The 19,466-nt window shown below is 46.1% G+C and overlaps 1 protein-coding gene across 1 annotated transcript in view; it reads left to right on the plus strand.

Moving 5' to 3' along the window:
* LOC138259982 (rho GTPase-activating protein 6-like) overlaps positions 1-19,466 on the plus strand; it is a 560,497-nt gene that overhangs the window by 450,594 nt on the left and 90,437 nt on the right. Inside the window, exons 5-6 of the mRNA XM_069208018.1 lie at positions 12,597-12,792; positions 15,039-15,094. Of these exons, the coding sequence (XP_069064119.1) occupies positions 12,597-12,792; positions 15,039-15,094 (252 nt within the window). The remainder of the gene's footprint in view (positions 1-12,596; positions 12,793-15,038; positions 15,095-19,466) is intronic.

Consider the following 19,466-nt stretch of genomic DNA (forward strand, 5'->3'; position numbering starts at 1 on the left):
TTAGTAGAATTTTATGAGTTTTATTCCCTATTAATTACAATCTAATAGCAAATGCGTTAATCTCAACACCAAGAAACATAATAGCATAGTCATGATATGGCAACTTTGGTAAGCTTTCATTAAAGCGGGACTCACAAACATCAGAACATAACACGGCGTGAACATAGATCAATTTAGCAGAGTGTAAATAACGCGTCAGTTCAACAAAGCATAGATTCAGTTGTTTGTCTATTTGCGTCAGTTTGATGAACACCTGTCCTAACCTCTGATTAACATTCTCATGTTGGGCTTCATGCAAACAATTTAGAACACCAGTTTGGAAAACATCTAGCTAAGGTCTCTGTCAAAAGCAAGCAGTTGGTACCTGTAAGGAAATGCCTCCTTGGCATGGTTACCCCCTGACGTTTTGCCTTTGCTGATGCTATGTTTTGATTTGAAAGTGTGCTGAGGCCTGCTAACCAGGCCCCAGCACCAGTGTTCTTTCCCTAACCTGTACTTTTGTTTTCACAATTGGCACACCCTGGCATCCAGGTAAGTCCCTTGTAACTGGTACCCCTGGTACCAACGGCCCTGATGCCAGGGAAGGTCTCTAAGGGCTGCAGCATATCTTATGCCACCCTGTAGACCCCTCACTCAGCACAGACACACTGCTTGCCAGCTTGTGTGTGCTGGTGAGGACAAAACGAGTAAGTCGACATGGCACTCCCCTCAGGATGCCATGCCAACCTCACACTGCCTATGCAGTATAGATAAGTCACCCCTCTAGCAGGCCTTACATCCCTAAGGCAGGGTGCACTATACCATAGGTGAGGGCACCAGTGCATGAGCACTGTGCCCCTACAGTGTCTAAGCAAAACCTTAGACATTGTAAGTGCAGGGTAGCCATAAGAGTATATGGTCTGGGAGTCTGTCAAACACGGACTCCACGGCACCATAATGGCTACACTGAAAACTGGGAAGTTTGGTATCAAACTTCTCAGTACAATAAATGCACACTGATGCCAGTGTACATTTTATTGTAAAATACACCCCAGAGGGCACCTTAGAGGTGCCCCCTGAAACTTTAACCAACTACCCGTGTAGGCTGACTGGTTTTAGCAGCCTGCCACACTCGAGACATGTTGCTGGCCACATGGGGAGAGTGCCTTTGTCACTCTGTGGCTAGTAACAAAGCCTGCACTGGGTGGAGATGCTATCACCTCCCCCAGGCAGGAGCTGTAACACCTGGCGGTGAGCCTCAAAGGCTCAACCCCTTTGTTCCAGCACCACAGGGCACTCCAGCTAGTGGAGTTGCCCGCCCCCTCCGGCCACGGCCCCACTTTTGGCAGCAAGGCCGGAGGAAATAATGAGAATAACAAGGAGGAGTCACTGGCCAGTCAGGACAGCCCCTAAGGTGTCCTGAGCTGAGGTGACTCTAACTTTTAGAAATCCTCCATCTTGCAGATGGAGGATTCCCCCAATAGGGATAGGAATGTGACCCCCTCCCCTTGGGAGGAGGCACAAAGAGGGTGTACCCACCCTCAGGGCTAGTAGCCATTGGCTACTAACCCCCCAGACCTAAACCCGCCCTTAAATTTAGTATTTAAGGGCTCCCCTGAACCTAGGAACTCAGATTCCTGCAACCTAAGAAGAAGAGGACTACTGAGCTGAAAAACCCTGCAGAGAAGACGGAGACACCAACTGCCTTGGCCCCAGCTCTACCGGCCTGTCTCCCCCCTTCGGAAGAAAACTGCTCCAGTGACGCTTTCCCCAGGACCAGCGACCTCTGAATCCTCAGAGGACTGCCCTGCTCTAAAAGGACCAAGAAACTCCTGAGAACAGCGGCCCTGTTCAACAAATACTGCAACTTTGTTTCCAGAGGAGCAACTTAAAGACCCCTGCAATTCCCGCCAGAAGCGTGAGACTTGCAACACTGCACCCGGCGACCCCGACTCGACTGGTGAAGAAACAACGCTACAGGGAGGACCCCCAGGCGACTCCAAGACTGTGAGTAACCAAAGTTGTCCCCCCTGAACCCCCACAGCGACGCCTGCAGAGGGAATCCCGAGGCTCCCCCTGACCGCGACTGCCTGACTCTAAGATCCCGACACCTGGAAAATACCCTGCACCCGCAGCCCCCAGGACCTGAAGGATCAGAATTCCAGTGCAGGAGTGACCCCCAGGAGGCCCTCTCCCGTGCCCAGGTGGTGGCTACCCCGAGGAGCCGCCCCCTTGCCTGCCTGCACCGCTGAAGAGACCCCTTGGTCTCCCATTCATTCCTATTACAAACCCGACGCTTGTTTACACACTGCACCCGGCCGTCCCCGCGCTGCTGAGGGTGTACTTTCTGTGTGGACTTGTGTCCCCCCGGTGCCCTACAAAACCCCCCTGGTCTGCCCTCCGAAGACGCGGGTACTTACCTGCTGGCAGACTGGAACCGGGGCACCCCCTTCTCCATTGACGCCTATGTGTTTTGGGCACCACTTTGAGCTCTGCACCTGACCGGCCCTGAGCTGCTGGTGTGGTAACTTTGGGGTTGCTCTGAACCCCCAACGGTGGGCTACCTTGGACCCCAATTTGAACCCCGTAGGTGGTTTACTTACCTGCAAGAACTAACCTTAACTTACCTCCCCCAGGAACTGTGAAAATTGCAGTGTCCAATTTTAAAATAGCTATATGTGTTTTATGTAAAAACTATATATGCTATTGTGATTATTCAAAGTTCCTAAAGTACTTACCTGCAATACCTTTCAAATGAGATATTACATGTAGAATTTGAACCTGCGGTTCTTAAAATAAACTAAGAAAATATATTTTTATATACAAAAACCTATTGGCCTGGAATTGTCTCTGAGTGTGTGTTCCTCATTTATTGCCTGTGTGTATGTACAACAAATGCTTAACACTACTCCTTTGATAAGCCTACTGCTCGACCACACTACCACAAAATAGAGCATTTGTATTATCTCTTTTTGCCACTATCCTACCTCTAAGGGGAACCCATGGACTCTGTGCATACTATTCCTTACTTTGAAATAGTGCATACAGAGCCAACTTCCTACATTGGTGGATCAGCGGTGGGGTATAAGACTTTGCATTTGCTGGACTACTCAGCCAATACCTGATCAAACAACAAATTCCAAAAATTGTCATTAGAAATTGATTTTTGCAATTTGAACTATTTGTCTAAATTCTTAAAAGTCCTGCTAGGGCCTTGTGTTAGTCCCTGTTTAGCATTTCTTTTAGAGTTTAAAAGTTTTGTGAAAGTTTGAATTTGATTCTAGAACTAGTTTTAGATTCTTAAAAAGTATTCCAACTTTTAGAAGCATAATGTCTAGTGCAGAGATGAATGTGGAGGAACTCGACCTCACACCTTACCTCCATCTTAAGATGAGGGAGCTAAGGTCACTCTGCAAAATAAAGAAAATCACAATTGGCTTAAGACCCTCCAAACAACAGCTCCAGGAGCTTTTGGCAGAGTTTGAAAAAGCCAACCCCTCTGAGTATGACAACCCAGTGGATAATGTTAGTGACATGGAGGAGAATTCCCACCTTCCAGTCCTAACTAGGGAACCCAGGGACCCTCAATCCCTGATTCCAACTGTGATAGTCAGAGATGCTGCTTCCCTCACAGGAGGGGCCAGCACCTCTGAAATCACTGAGGATAGCCTCAGTGAAGAGGACATCCAGTTAGCCAGGATGGCCAACAGATTGGCTTTGGACAGACAGATCCTAGCCATAGAAAGGGAAAGACAAGAGATGGGCCTAGGTCCCATCAATGGTGGCAGCAACATAAATAGGGTCAGAGATTCTTCTGACATGTTGAAAATCCCTAAAGGGATTGTAACTAAATATGAAGATGGTGATGACATCACCAAATGGTTCACAGCTTTTGAGAGGGCTTGTGTAACCAGAAAAGTAAGCAAATCTCACTGGAGTGCTCTCCTTTGGGAAATGTTAACTGGAAAGTGTAGGGATAGACTCCTCACACTCTCTGGAAAAGATGCAGAATCTTATGACCTCATGAAGGTAACCCTGATTGAGGGCTTTGGATTCTCCACTGAGGAGTATAGAATTAGATTCAGGGGGGCTCAAAAAACCTCGAGCCAGACAGACCTGGGTTGATTTTGTGGACTACTCAGTGAAAACACTGGATGGTTGGATTCAAGGCAGTGGTGTAAATGATTATGATGGGCTGTACAATTTATTTGTGAAAGAACACCTATTAAGTAATTGTTCAAATGATAAACTGCATCAGCATCTGGTAGACCTAGGACCAATTTCTCCCCAAGAATTGGGAAAGAAGGCGGACCATTGGGTCAAGACTAGGGTGACCAAGACTTCCACAGGGGGTGACCAAAAGAAAGGGGTCACAAAGCCTCCCCAGGGTAAAGGTGTTGAGACATCCAAAAACAAAAATAGTAAAGAGTCTTCTTCAGGCCCCCAAAAACCTGCACAGGAGGGTGGGCCCAGAGCCTGTTCACAAAACAATTTTGGGTACAAGGGTAAAAACTTTGATCCCAAAAAGGCCTGGTGTCGTAGCTGTAATCAGCCTGGACACCAAACTGGAGACAAGGCCTGTCCCAAGAAAAGTACCACTTCTAACTCCACTCCAGCTAACACTGGAATGGCTAGTATCCAAGTGGGATCAACAGTGTGCCCAGAGCAAATCAGGTGTCACACTGAAGCTACATTAGTCTCTGAGGGTGGGGTGGATTTAGCCACACTGGCTGCCTGGCCTCCTAACATGCAAAAATACAGGCAGCAGCTCTTAATTAATGGGACAAGTGTAGAAGGCCTGAGGGATACAGGTGCCAGTGTCACTATGGTGACAGAGAAACTGGTTTCCCCTGGTCCATACCTGGCTGGACAAACTTATCCAGTCACCAATGCTGACAATCAAACTAAAGTACATCCCATGGCTATGGTAATTTTAGAGTGGGGAAGGGTCAATGGCCTGAAACAGGTGGTGGTCTCAAATATCCCAGTAGACTGTTTGCTTGGAAATGACCTGGAGTCCTCAGCATGGGCTGAGGTAGAACTGAAACCCACGCAGCCATGCTGGGTATCCCTGAACTGGTGTGTGTCAAGACAAGGGCACAGTCAAAGGCTCAGGGTGAAAAAGTAGAGCTGGAGCTGGGAAAAAGGGCCCAGCCTACCAAGAGGAAAGGAAAGACAACTGGGAAACCAGCTGCAACACAACAACAAAAAGAGAACCTCTCTTCTCAGGAAGAGGTTCTGCCCTCTGAGGGAACTGAGCTTATGGAGTTAGAACCTTATCAGGTTGAGCTCTTAGGCCCAGGGGGACCCTCAAGGGAGCAGTTGTGTAAGGGGCAAGAAACCTGTCCCTCTCTTGAAGGCCTTAGGCAGAAAGCTGCTGAAGAGTCCAATGGCAAGAAAACTGGAACACATAGGGTCTATTGGGAAGATGGATTCCTGTACACTGAGGCAAGAGATCCCAAACCTGGTGCCACTTGGAGAGTGGTAGTGCCTCAGGAGTTCAGAGAGTTCATACTGACCTTAGCCCATGATATTCCCCTTGCTGGGCATTTGGGACAAACCAAGACGTGGGAGAGACTAGTCAACCACTTCTACTGGCCCAACATGTCCCAGAAAGTTAAGGAGTTTTGTGTCTCCTGTACCACCTGTCAAGCCAGTGGTAAGACAGGTGGACATCCAAAGGCCCCCCTCATTCCACTTCCAGTGGTGGGGGTCCCCTTTGAAAGAGTGGGTGTGGACATAGTGGGTCCACTTGAACCTCCCACAGCCTCAGGGAATATGTACATACTAGTAGTAGTGGATCATGCTACTAGATACCCTGAAGCTATTCCCCTTAGGTCGACTACTGCCCCTGCAGTAGCCAAGGCCCTCATCGGTATCTTTACCAGAGTGGGCTTCCCTAAGGAGGTGGTGTCTGACAGAGGTACCAACTTCATGTCAGCATACCTGAAACACATGTGGAATGAGTGTGGAGTGACTTATAAATTCACTACACCATATCATCCACAAACTAATGGCCTTGTTGAGAGATTCAACAAGACATTAAAAGGCATGATCATGGGGCTCCCAGAAAAACTCAAAAGGAGATGGGATGTCCTCTTGCCATGCCTGCTTTTCGCTTACAGAGAGGTGCCTCAGAAGGGAGTAGGGTTCTCACCCTTTGAACTTCTGTTTGGCCACCCTGTAAGGGGACCACTAGCTCTTGTGAAAGAAGGCTGGGAGAGACCTCTTCATGAGCCTAAACAAGACATAGTGGACTATGTACTTGGCCTTCGCTCAAGGATGGCAGAGTACATGGAAAAGGCAAGTAAAAACCTTGAGGCCAGCCAACAGCTCCAGAAGTTTTGGTATGACCAAAAGGGTGCACTGGTTGAATTTCAACCAGGGCAGAAAGTCTGGGTTCTGGAGCCTGTGGCTCCCAGGGCACTTCAGGACAGATGGAGTGGCCCATACCCAGTGCTAGAGAAGAAGAGTCAGGTCACCTACCTGGTGGACCTGGGCACTAGCAGGAGCCCCAAGAGGGTGATCCATGTGAACCACCTTAAGCTCTTCCATGACAGGGCTGATGTGAATCTGTTGATGGTAACAGATGACGATCAGGAAGCTGAGAGTGAACCTCTCCCTGATCTTCTCTCATCAAACCCTAAAGATGGTTCAGTAGATGGAGTGATCTATTCAGACACCCTCTCTGGCCAACAGCAATCTGACTGCAGGAAGGTCCTGCAACAGTTTGCTGAGCTCTTTTCCCTAACCCCTGGTCAGACACACCTGTGTACCCATGATGTGGACACAGGAGACAGCATGCCTGTCAAAAACAACATTTTCAGACAGTCTGACCAAGTTAAGGAAAGCATCAAGGTGGAAGTCCACAAGATGCTGGAATCGGGAGTAATTGAGCACTCTGACAGCCCCTGGGCTAGCCCAGTGGTCTTAGTCCCCAAACCTCACACCAAAGATGGAAAGAGAGAGATGAGGTTTTGTGTGGACTACAGAGGACTTAATTCTGTCACCAAGACAGATGCCCATCCCATTCCTAGGGCTGACGAACTGATTGACAAATTAGGTGCTTCCAAATTCTTTAGTACCTTTGACTTTACAACAGGGTACTGGCAAAACAAAATGGCACCTGGAGCAAAAGAAAAGACAGCATTCTCCACACCTGATGGGCATTATCAGTTTACTGTTATGCCCTTTGGTTTAAAGAATGCCTCTGCCACCTTCCAAAGGTTGGTGAATCAAGTCCTTGCTGATTTGGAGTCCTTTAGTGCAGCTTATCTTGATGATATTGCTGTCTTTAGCTCCAACTGGCAGGATCACCTGGTCCACCTGAAGAAGGTTTTGAAGGCTCTGCAATCAGCAGGCCTCTCTATCAAGGCATCCAAATGCCAGATAGGGCAGGGAACTGTGGTTTACTTGGGACACCTTGTAGGTGGAGGCCAAGTTCAGCCACTACAGCCTAAGATCCAGACTATTCTGGACTGGGCAGCTCCAAAAACCCAGACTCAAGTCAGGGCATTCCTTGGCTTGACTGGGTATTACAGGAGGTTTGTGAAGGGATATGGATCCATAGTGACAGCCCTCACACAACTCACCTCCAAGAAAATGCCCAAGAAGGTAAACTGGACTGTAGAATGCCAACAGGCCTTTGACACCCTGAAACAAGCAATGTGCACAGCACCAGTTCTAAAAGCTCCAGATTACTCCAAGCAGTTCATTGTGCAGACAGATGCCTCTGAACATGAGATAGGGGCAGTTTTGTCCCAAACAAATGATGATGGCCTTGACCATCCTGTTGCTTTCATTAGCAGGAGGTTGCTCCCCAGGGAGCAGCGTTGGAGTGCCATTGAGAGGGAGGCCTTTGCTGTGGTTTGGTCCCTGAAGAAGCTGAAACCATACCTCTTTGTACTCACTTTGTAGTTCAAACCGACCACAGACCTCTCAGATGGCTGATGCAAATGAAAGGTGAAAATCCAAAACTGTTGAGGTGGTCCATCTCCCTACAGGGAATGGACTTTATAGTGGAACACAGACCTGGGACTGCCCATACCAATGCAGATGGCCTTTCCAGGTTCTTCCACTTAGAAAATGAAGACTTTCTTGGGAAAGGTTAGTCTCATCCTCTTTCGTTTGGGGGGGGGGGGTTGTGTAAGGAAATGCCTCCTTGGCATGGTTACCCCCTGACTTTTTGCCTTTGCTGATGCTATGTTTTGATTTGAAAGTGTGCTGAGGCCTGCTAACCAGGCCCCAGCACCAGTGTTCTTTCCCTAACCTGTACTTTTGTTTTCACAATTGGCACACCCTGGCATCCAGGTAAGTCCCTTGTAACTGGTACCCCTGGTACCAAGGGCCCTGATGCCAGGGAAGGTCTCTAAGGGCTGCAGCATATCTTATGCCACCCTGGAGACCCCTCACTCAGCACAGACACACTGCTTGCCAGCTTGTGTGTGCTGGTGAGGACAAAACGAGTAAGTTGACATGGCACTCCCCTCAGGGTGCCATGCCAACCTCACACTTCCTATGCAGTATAGATAAGTCACCCCTCTAGCAGGCCTTACAGCCCTAAGGCAGGGTGCACTATACCATAGGTGAGGGCACCAGTGCATGAGCACTGTGCCCCTACAGTGTCTAAGCAAAACCTTAGACATTGTATGTGCAGGGTAGCCATAAGAGTATATGGTCTGGGAGTCTGTCAAACACGGACTCCACAGCACCATAATGGCTACACTGAAAACTGGGAAGTTTGGTATCAAACTTCTCAGTACAATAAATGCACACTGATGCCAGTGTACATTTTATTGTAAAATACACCCCAGAGGGCACCTTAGAGGTGCCCCCTGAAACTTTAACCAACTACCCGTGTAGGCTGACTGGTTTTAGCAGCCTGCCACACTCGAGACATGTTGCTGGCCACATGGGGAGAGTGCCTTTGTCACTCTGTGGCTAGTAACAAAGCCTGCACTGGGTGGAGATGCTATCACCTCCCCCTGGCAGGAGCTGTAACACCTGGCGGTGAGCCTCAAAGGCTCACCCCCTTTGTTCCAGCACCACAGGGCACTCCAGCTAGTGGAGTTGCCCACCCCCTCCGGCCACGGCCCCACTTTTGGCGGCAAGACCGGAGGAAATAATGAGAATAACAAGGAGGAGTCACTGGCCAGTCAGGACAGCCCCTAAGGTGTCCTGAGCTGAGGTGACTCTAACTTTTAGAAATCCTCCATCTTGCAGATGGACGATTCCCCCAATAGGGGTAGGAATGTGACCCCCTCCCCTTGGGAGGAGGCACAAAGAGGGTGTACCCACCCTCAGGGCTAGTAGCCATTGGCTACTAACCCCCCAGACCTAAACACGCCCTTAAATTTAGTATTTAAGGGCTCCCCTGAACCTAGGAACTCAGATTCCTGCAACCTAAGAAGAAGAGGACTGCTGAGCTGAAAAACCCTGCAGAGAAGACAGAGACACCAACTGCCTTGGCCCCAGCTCTACCGGCCTGTCTCCCCCCTTCGGAAGAAAACTGCTCCAGCGACGCTTTCCCCAGGACCAGCGACCTCTGAATCCTCAGAGGACTGCCCTGCTCTAAAAGGACCAAGAAACTCCTGAGAACAGCTGCCCTGTTCAACAAAGACTGCAACTTTGTTTCCAGAGGAGCAACTTTAAAGACCCCTGCAATTCCCGCCAGAAGCGTGAGACTTGCAACACTGCACCCGGCGACCCCGACTCGACTGGTGAAGAAACAACGCTACAGGGAGGACCCCCAGGCGACTCCAAGACTGTGAGTAACCAAAGTTGTCCCCCTGAGCCCCCACAGCGACGCCTGCAGAGGGAATCCCGAGGCTCCCCCTGACCGCGACTGCCTGACTCTAAGATCCCGACGCCTGGAAAAGACCCTGCACCCGCAGCCCCCAGGACCTGAAGGATCGGAACTCCAGTGCAGGAGTGACCCCCAGGAGGCCCTCTCCCGTGCCCAGGTGGTGGCTACCCCGAGGAGCCCCACCCTTGCCTGCCTGCACCGCTGAAGAGACCCCTTGGTCTCCCATTGATTCCTATTACAAACCTGACGCTTGTTTACACACTGCACCCGGCATCCCCCGCGCTGTTGAGGGTGTACTTTCTGTGTGGAGTTTTGTCCCCCTCGGTGCCCTACAAAACCCCCCTGGTCTGCTCTCCGAAGACGCGGGTACTTATCTGCTGGCAGACTGGAACCGGGGCACCCCCTTCTCCATTGAAGCCTATGTGTTTTGGGCACCACTTTGAACTCTGCACCTGACTGGCCCTGAGCTGCTGGTGTGGTAACTTTGGGGTTGCTCTGAACCCCCAACGGTGGGCTAACTTGGACCCCAATTTGAACCCCGTAGGTGGTTTACTTACCTGCAAGAACTAACCTTAACTTACCTCCCCCAGGAACTGTGAAAATTGCAGTGTCCACTTTTAAAATAGCTATATGTGTTTTATGTAAAAACTATATATGCTATTGTGATTATTCAAAGTTCCTAAAGTACTTACCTGCAATACCTTTCAAATGAGATATTACATGTAGAATTTGAACCTGTGGTTCTTAAAATAAACTAAGAAAATATATTTTTATATACAAAAACCTATTGGCCTGGAATTGTCTCTGAGTGTGTGTTCCTCATTTATTGCCTGTGTGTATGTACAACAAATGCTTAACACTACTCCTTTGATAAGCCTACTGCTCGACCACACTACCACAAAATAGAGCATTAGTATTATCTCTTTTTGCCACTATCCTACCTCTAAGGGGAACCCTTGGACTCTGTGCATACTATTCCTTACTTTGAAATAGTGCATACAGAGCCAACTTCCTACAGTACCTAGAAAGGAAAAGCAAACAGACAAATCACAATCGCATTGTCATAATAACCCTCCAAAGTTTGGGTCAGCGCACAGGTTCCGTTCTTCGTCTTCAGGACATCAGTCAAATCGGCATCAGTCAGAACTCAGCTCCAGGGCAAGAGGGCACTTTCCTCATAAGGAGGTAAAGTGTAACATGGACAAATCTAAGGGCAAGGATGGTTTTAAGTAAACCAACACGTCACCAGACAGAGTGACAGAGTTTCTGGATAAAATCAATAGCATTCCCTAGCCCACCTCAATGACTCCCAGTGACATGGGTTTTTATCCCTTTTTCGTTGTACATTCCCCCAAAATTCTATTGGACATTTGGTATACCCCACTATCTTTAGCCTATCATAAAACGCATTAGGTAATCTAACTCTTCACCCCATATTAATTTAAAAGTTTTTGATTGGTCTTCGTAATTGACGTCTTCAGAAGTGGCACGTCCGGTGTGATTTCATCCTTCTGTAATTCTTTGCACATCTTTTGGTCAGCAGTTCCATTGTCTTCACCGGTTTGAATGACCTTGTACATTACATTAATCTACACTGTTTCAATTTACTTTAACATGTATTCCATGGGCAAGGAAAATATGTCTGAGAATGGATTTAACATGGTTACATTCATCTTCCAAGTTTGAAGAAAAAGAACAAGCAGGGTCATGTCCCCTGTGAGTCAGCACACTGAAAAATAGAAAAATGCATTTAATATGAGAGCCAGAGCAACTAAGCTTCGGCTCATGCTAACTTAAGGCCTATGAGGATTTCAATACAGATTCAATAACACGTACATTAGTATAAACTCATTTAAACGTAACATAAACAATTTGGTTATCATTATTAGTTTGCGTATACGTTGGTGGCCACTCATCGTGGTCACTATTCAAGCGCACGTTTAAGCAAAATCGCTATTATTATAGTTTCTATGCGGCATCATCACACCTTAATTCATAAACATTTCATGTTAATATAGAGTATATAAGCTAGGCTCTCTCACAAGCACTCTTACTTTGGTGGGAGGGTACTTTGATTTGTTGGAAGATTGAGGATTGCTGTCTGGCCTGCGTGAGAAGTCTTTTAGTGTCACACATGAGTGACCATGCGAACAGGGCCTATATTATACATGGGGTGTACTTTCCCATTTTGCTCAAAGGCATAACTTTCAAGTGGTGAGCATAGTGCAGACTAGGAGAGTGCACCCTATTATAATAATTGAGCTGCTCCCATGGCAGCTGGGAACTTGCGCTATCCAGGGCAGCACATCCAGTGAAATACGGCGCGGCTGCTTCAAATCTGCTCTGTGTTTCTCTGTGCAGGCAGCAACCCTCTTCCACTTTAAAGAGGACACAGAGATACCCCTGCAGAACTGTGCGGTGAGGGACTGCCCCAGCCTGCAGAGAGATACTTGGGGGGGTCTATAGGACCCCCTTCCACTTTCTAGAAGGCTGCCCTCAAGGGACCCAGTAACAATGCTTTTTGTGACACATTGCTAAGGGAATGTTTGCCCCTGCATCTGAGTCTGATTCTGTGTGGGCACAGAGGCAAAGTGATTCTCTTATTTACATGTGGTCACAACCCTATGAAAATGAGGGAATACCCTCTTATGATTGTGCTGGCTCTACATGTACATCATTGCTATAACTTTAGCACATGCTTCCATTTCTCACAGTTCTTTAATTGGTGTTTAAGAATGCTAAATGTATTGCGATGCTCTGTATTTTCAAGGCTACATGTCCTTACTGGTGATAATTTGTGTTGTGTCTTCAGGGGGCCTTATCAGTTGACTCTATTACTGATCTCGATGACAATCATTCCCGATTGTTGGAAGCACTGCAGCTCTCACATCCCAATGAGCTTGAGAGCCGGAGGGTCATGGAACGGAATAAGAAGCTGAGCCTTAATCCCATCTATAGGCAGGTCCCCCGCATTGTTGAGAGATGTTGCCAGCACATAGAGACATACGGTAAGAACAAACCCTGCTAATGAGTGATGCCAATTGGGCATCTGAAGGTTATTTATTAGAACAATAATGAATAACTTAGAGGATGTTATTGTGAGATAATTGCTTGCTACCCCAGTTATGTGTTCTGAGATGAAAATGAGACTGCATAATAAAGGTGAACGATGCTTATCTGAACATTTTAATGTTATAAGAAAAGTCTTCCAGGGGCAGCAATAATTTACAAAAACTTTTATTGAGTCTTGGGTTTAAACAAAATCTGACACTAACCCTTTGTTGTTGCCTTGTTAAAAAGTGTTGGTTGCAACTTTGGTGAGTATATTACTAATCACTGATTAGTTATTGAAATATTAGTACATCATAATATTCGGTGTAGGAAACAGATCACTAACACCAGTTAAGGTCTAGCTATTAGCAAACCGGTGGGACATGCAATAAATGAATTGTGCTTATGGAATTGCGCTTAGTGCAGACTACATGAGCAGATCCCAGTCATTCCGTCCTGGGAACCAATGGAGACTAAGGCCCATATTTATACTTTTTTTGTGCCGCATTTGCATCATTTTTTGACGTAAAATCGGCGCAAACTTGCAAAATACAATTGTATTGAGTCAAAAAGCGGTGCAAATGCGGCACAAAAAAAGTATAAATATGGGCCTAAATCTGCAAACTTGGTCCATACTCTTTAGTAGTCCTAGAGTGGCAGGTTCAAAAAGTCTGATCAGCATTTCATCCTATCCTTCATCATTCAGTCAGATCCTATTAGTGAATTGGGATCTGTATTGTGCACATCTGTGAACAGCAAACTGATGTGCATGTGTTGATAGGGGAATCTCTTCCAATGTTTTTGATAGCTCTTAAACACCCTTGATAGCACAAAGGCTTAAGGCACCCAGAATTACAAGACACACAGAAATTATGGGTCCAGAAATCACGGCTGAAATTTTCCAAAAAGTACCTGTGTTAAACCAAAAACTAACCTTAAAATATGCCTGATCCCTGAAAGCAAATATTCTAAAGTCCTTGTAAAAATATGAGCTGTGCTTATGTAACTTGAATTACTGGTGACGGTCTGTTAGGAGATGCTTAGGCCTGCTGGGATTGTGATTAGTTGGTCTGCTGCTCACTATCTTCAGAATTGCGGACCTCTCTGGAATCGCTGATCTGTCGCAATGTAGTTCACCTTGGGCTGTGGTACTGGGGAAATTCCCTTTATTCCTGAGGAGGGAAATAATAGGAAGGTTCCATCATGATAGTCAACTCTTGAATGTGGTAGACTTTGCTGAAGGCAGGATTGGTAGTTTAATTGCTCAATCTTTTAGAGCCTCCTATTGTTGTTTCTATAAGCATGTTTTCAGATCCAAGATCATGCACTTCCTTTTGCAGACCTTGAAGGAGTGTACTTCTTGTTTGGCAAGTATATGAAGGCTCTGCCCAAAGTTATGGTTGGATGGCAACTGCCTCTAGAAGTATCTTGTGGGTTTTCCCCTGCTTATTTGGAAGTACTCTTTTGCTACCTGTTCCAGTATTTTCTCTTTGTTCCTGTTTGCTGTTAATCATTACTTACCATCTCTGTCTTTTAGTAGTTACTTAGCCACTGGGGGATTGGCTTCCCTGCTACTACATCTACGCTATTGTCATCTGCAACTCCTGGTTGAAGGTTTCTTATGCCCAACACCTCTTCCTTTGCTCTAGTTTCACTTATACCTAACTGACTGGCAAAATGGCATCTAAGACAGACTGCATTGTCTTCAAAACCAAGAACCTAAGAAACAACTTACCCAGTCTTAGCAAACTGTGGCCACAAGTGGGGAAGGGGCAGAGAAAAGGATAAATCTCACACAACGAGGCAGACCAGGCTGCAGAAAGGCCCCACTCTTTTCACATCCCCATTGCTCCCGCTGCTAAACATATTGATATATCAGAGGGCAGTCCAAACCTGGCTTTCTGGTGCATTTATGACGAGACAGATAATGTAAGATAACTCTTAGATGGCACCCATATTTTGGAGCTAGCAGCAAATATGTCCAAGGATATGGAATTTACATTTAAAGAAGGTCTTCATGCATGTAAGAGGGGGACCTTGGGTGCTTGTATTTTACTTGATAAGTATCAATATTCTGAGTGTGCATTAGAGAATCTCCCCTTTCTTTACTTGGGTTTGTCATCAAGGAAGCTCATAGCCAATGTTCGATTCAAAATGATGTTTCATTACTTGCATCTCTAGCTAAGCTTATTTTCCATTTCAGGATTACAGACTGTGGGAATTTTTCGAGTTGGGAGTTCTAAGAAAAGAGTACGACAGGTATGGTATTTTGAAAGATATTTCACTGCAACAATTCCAGGTATACAATTTACCTTTAATGTTCTTTAGTGGTGGCTTTTTCAGACGTTTATTCCAGGGGTGTAAACCATGACCTCCTCTCCTCAAAAGGGGTTTATTTTAGAGAATGTGGTCACAGAGTAGATAACAGAGAAACATAGGAGTGCATAATGGAGTATTACTAAACTTTAGCATGCTGTTTTGTATAATGAAAAGTCTTTAATATCAGTACAGCAGAAATAAATATTAAAAATCAGTCCAATTGCCAGAGGTATTTCAACCCTTAAGTAATTAGTGGCTCATTACCAGGAATAAGGGTTCAAGAGTAGAGTCAAAATCTAAAAGTAAAGATATACAGGGGATGAGTAATTAAATACAAGTTTATATTGTTTGTAGGAAAGCTTCCCTTTCTTGCATGGTCATCCCCACGTTTTGCTAGAATCTTTAACTCTGGGCACTTGAACTCTGCTAACCTGGCCCAGTGAATTTGTACTGACTCCTAAGACATGTTGAATTGGTATACACCTAACTGGCATATTTAATTTACCTGTAGGTCCCTACCCAATAGTACAAAGTGTACCTAGTGCCTGTAAGTTAAATGTCAAAAGTGGACTGCAGCACGTATTCTGCTCCAATTAGAGTGACAGTGCAAACATGACTTCAGGCTTATCACTGTATTATGTCTGTGCAGTTTTTAAGACTGCAAACCCGACCTGTCAAAATAACCCCTTTTGACAGCCCTATACCCTCCTTTTAAAAAGTTATAATTCGCCACCAAGTAAGCCTTACTTTCCATAAGGCAGGTACCATGCTATTAAAAAGTCGGGCATGTAAATATTTAATGTTCAACATTTCCATACAGTGACAAGGCCCTAAATGCTATTTTCACTGTAGCAGGGATGGTTCCATATGAAAGCATTGGGATATAATATTAAATGTACTAATATCATCTCTGTGTAGGCCACATCTATAAAGTTTATTCTTGGTCTTTTTAAAATATTCATTACAAGCTCACTTCACTGGTTAAGTTGGATTTCAAACAAATATTTTGGAAAGGTACCTTGTCTTGCCTAAAGCCTATAGAAGCCTATTTGCCTGAACTTCCATCTATTATGCAGGAGCTGAAAAGATCCTAGAGTTGAAACAAAAGCCTTGGGTGTGGAGAGGTGTACATTATCTTTGGCAGAATGCCCATCTGGGCTGTGCCTAGGAATTTAATTATCTTTAAAGAGGCCTACCCTGTCACAGGCATATGTAGCTAACTTCCCTTTCCTTTGTCCCTCTTGTCAGCCAGGCACCAATCCCAGCGGAAGCAGAGCTGCCCCCAGAACCAACTGAAGTGCACCTAAGTTTCAGGTTGCTTCCGCTCAGAGCTTTTCCAGAGCGGGAAATCTGTTTCAATGGGAGGTTGCAGTGAGGGTATACTGCCTTGTGAACCCCTTTTTGGCTACAGCTTGCTGCCCTGAACTTTTATCCATGTGAAGGCGCCAAAAGTACCCAAGCAGCAAGGTACCTTACTTGGGTGCAAAGTTTACATTTCTCAAGCTCTGAGCTTTCCTGTCAGAAGTAAATGGCTTCACCAGGACCTTGTACAATGGCTATCTGGCCTTGGGGAGCAATGTTTTAACAATATGCCACCTTTTTGAGTCCCTTTCTCATTGTGCCTTCTAGGGGCCTGGTTGCCTCTGCGTCCCCACACGTAATAGGGTATGGGTGCAAAAGCAAAGTTTCATCATTTGGCTTGATTTTTTGCTGGTCCATTAGGAGAACACAGGACTTCATGGTTTGGTTTAGGTACTACCTTGCTGGCCCATCTCAACAGGATTACTCTGCAAACAGCTTTCTGGAGGAGTAACCAGCCTTTAGATACTGGTAAAAGACACAGCTACTCACAAGAATGCTAATTGACAGTTGGGAAATTCATCCTATAATAATGTTTGATAAAAACATTATTTTATATACATATATGAACCTGCATACAAAGAGTTGCCACTGAGTAGTTATAGTTAAGTCAGAGTTTCCATAGGAAGAGGCTTTTTTTGTTTCACTAATTACTTTGGTGCTATTTGACAAATCTTCCTGAAACTTTCCCCCCAAAAGTTCATCCACCTCAGCTCCTTAGTGAAATATTCTAGTATAATCTGTCAAATGGGGCAGATTAAAACAGGGGGGTCTCTAAACCCTTTCCCCCCCCATGCAATTTCTATAGGGCATTTTAGACACCAATACAGCCGATATGGGTGAACAGAATTACACCAAATGTGGAGGAAAGCTAGGTCTTTATCCAAAAAGCATTCTGTTTGTGATTTGATGTAAATCAGTTCAGTGGTTTTTAAGAAATGATGGTTTAAAATGTATAGATTGACAGTTGGGCTAAAATTAAATAATTCAAGCCTTCTGAGAGGGCGTTTTCAGGACGATTGCTTCATTAGCTTGGTGCAACATGAACAGAAATGTTACAATGGTTGTAACAGGACTTGGGGACTCAGTCCCCACTCCTAGAAAATATATATATATTTTTTTAAATTACTGGTGGGGAATGGTAGGAATACCCTGAACCCTTAGTCTTGTTGGGGAGGGAGTCAAAATGAAAAAATATACAATTTTACTGTTCTGCAGTACTCTGGCTGTACTGGAAAAAAAAAAGAGTAGGGTGCACTTTTTCATTAAAATCCTCCCTTCATCGGCCAGAGGTAGGTGCATGCTTTTTGGGGAAAGTGCATGTGTGGGGCCCTCTCCCCGAAGTGCTACATGCCTCCTGGGTCCTCTATCTTCCCAGGGTTCAGTGAATAAGGTGTTAATGGGAGGGGGACATGTAAGTCCCCTCCCCTAGAATTGTTTACAGCCCTTGTGTGTCCTTATCTCCCCGATGACTGGCACATGTTTGGTGGTGTTCCAGGACCCCAGCCCCGGGACCGCAAAGTCAACAGAAGGGGGGTTTGCAGCTGAGATACCCACATGAGTGTGCTGCACTCTCTCCCTTTGCCCGTGACCAAGGTGCCTGGGCACACACCATAGCTGCTCAACCTACTCCATATGCATTGAGCAGGCATGGAAAAGGAAGCTACCAGCTCCCTTACTAGCAAAGGACTGTAGTGACAGATAGGGAGCCAGCTCAGCAGCACAGGAGTATGCTGCCCCGGGTGGGAGGGGGACCCCCAAACACAAAAAGAAACAGTACAAGGCTACAAAATCAGCTGGGCAGCGCAGTAGTGGGGTCCCTGTGCTGCCACTGAAGAACAACCCAAGGGAAGTCTGTGCCTGCAGGGCTCCTATAAAGAAAATAAATACTGGCGTGATCACAATTGGCTTTGCAGTACGGGAATAAGCTCCCATTGGGGAAAAAAGAAAGAAGCAAATACCATGGCACAAGGTCACACAAAAAGAAAGCAGAGCATGCAGATCCAAATATTGAATATATTGACCACTTCGGCAGGGAGCACCCCATAATGGTCTTCATGGGCTTGGAGACAGGGGTACACCCAATGAATTACATAAGTGTTGTGGGAGGCTGCTATCAGTGCAGCAGCCTGCCTAGGAGCTTTTAATCAATTTGAACCTTAACTCTCCTGGGCCATTAAATACATGACCCCAGCTTGGTGAGCTAACACCCTTACCTCCCTTGGGAAGCACTCAATGTCAACCGTTCACACTCATCCTGCTGTGCACTGAGACACAGCACATGTTAGCAAACCTTCCACCAGGTCCTTTATTTTTTTAAAGGAACCACCATTTTAATTATTTAATGATAGTCACCCAGGTCAGTGGGGCAGGACTGTTTGCCGTCATTAGTTGTACTGTGAAGGAGGTCGCTGTGTGTGCAGGTGTAACCTGAGCTTAAGGTGCAACTACGAGTTTCACCGCCCCTCCTCTGCTGGGCTCGGCTTGTGATCTGGGGGGCCAAGAAACCTGTTGGGCTAGTTTCACCTGAGAGCTAGAGAGGAATAAAAGAGGTCTCCTTTGCATCCGAGAGCCAACTGAAAAAGCCACCATATCGTCAAGCCTTATTCCAAGCTAGACCTCTTCCTCCTTGGGAATAATGCTGTTTCCCCTGGGAAATGCACGTCTGCTGTTCATCGTGGTCATCTGTGTGCAGGATGGTGAATAATCCCATCTGGTGTTTCTGGACTTTTTTTTCTTACATTTTTATGTTAACCATGTCAGTTTTATTGTGTGATTTGGTGTATTTCTATGGAGCCCAGTATGCTTTAGCACCTTCTTATATTATTTCTCTTGTGAGGCCACAAAGGACGTGTAGCCCGTGCTCTCCTGTTCACAATGTGGCAACTGTGATCTAGACCACCACCCAAGCTCCGGTAAAGTGCATGTTTAATTAAACTGTGCATGATCAGGG

Source organism: Pleurodeles waltl, chromosome 2_1 (assembly GCF_031143425.1).
Source record: "Pleurodeles waltl isolate 20211129_DDA chromosome 2_1, aPleWal1.hap1.20221129, whole genome shotgun sequence".
Taxonomy (NCBI): Eukaryota; Metazoa; Chordata; class Amphibia; order Caudata; family Salamandridae; genus Pleurodeles; species Pleurodeles waltl.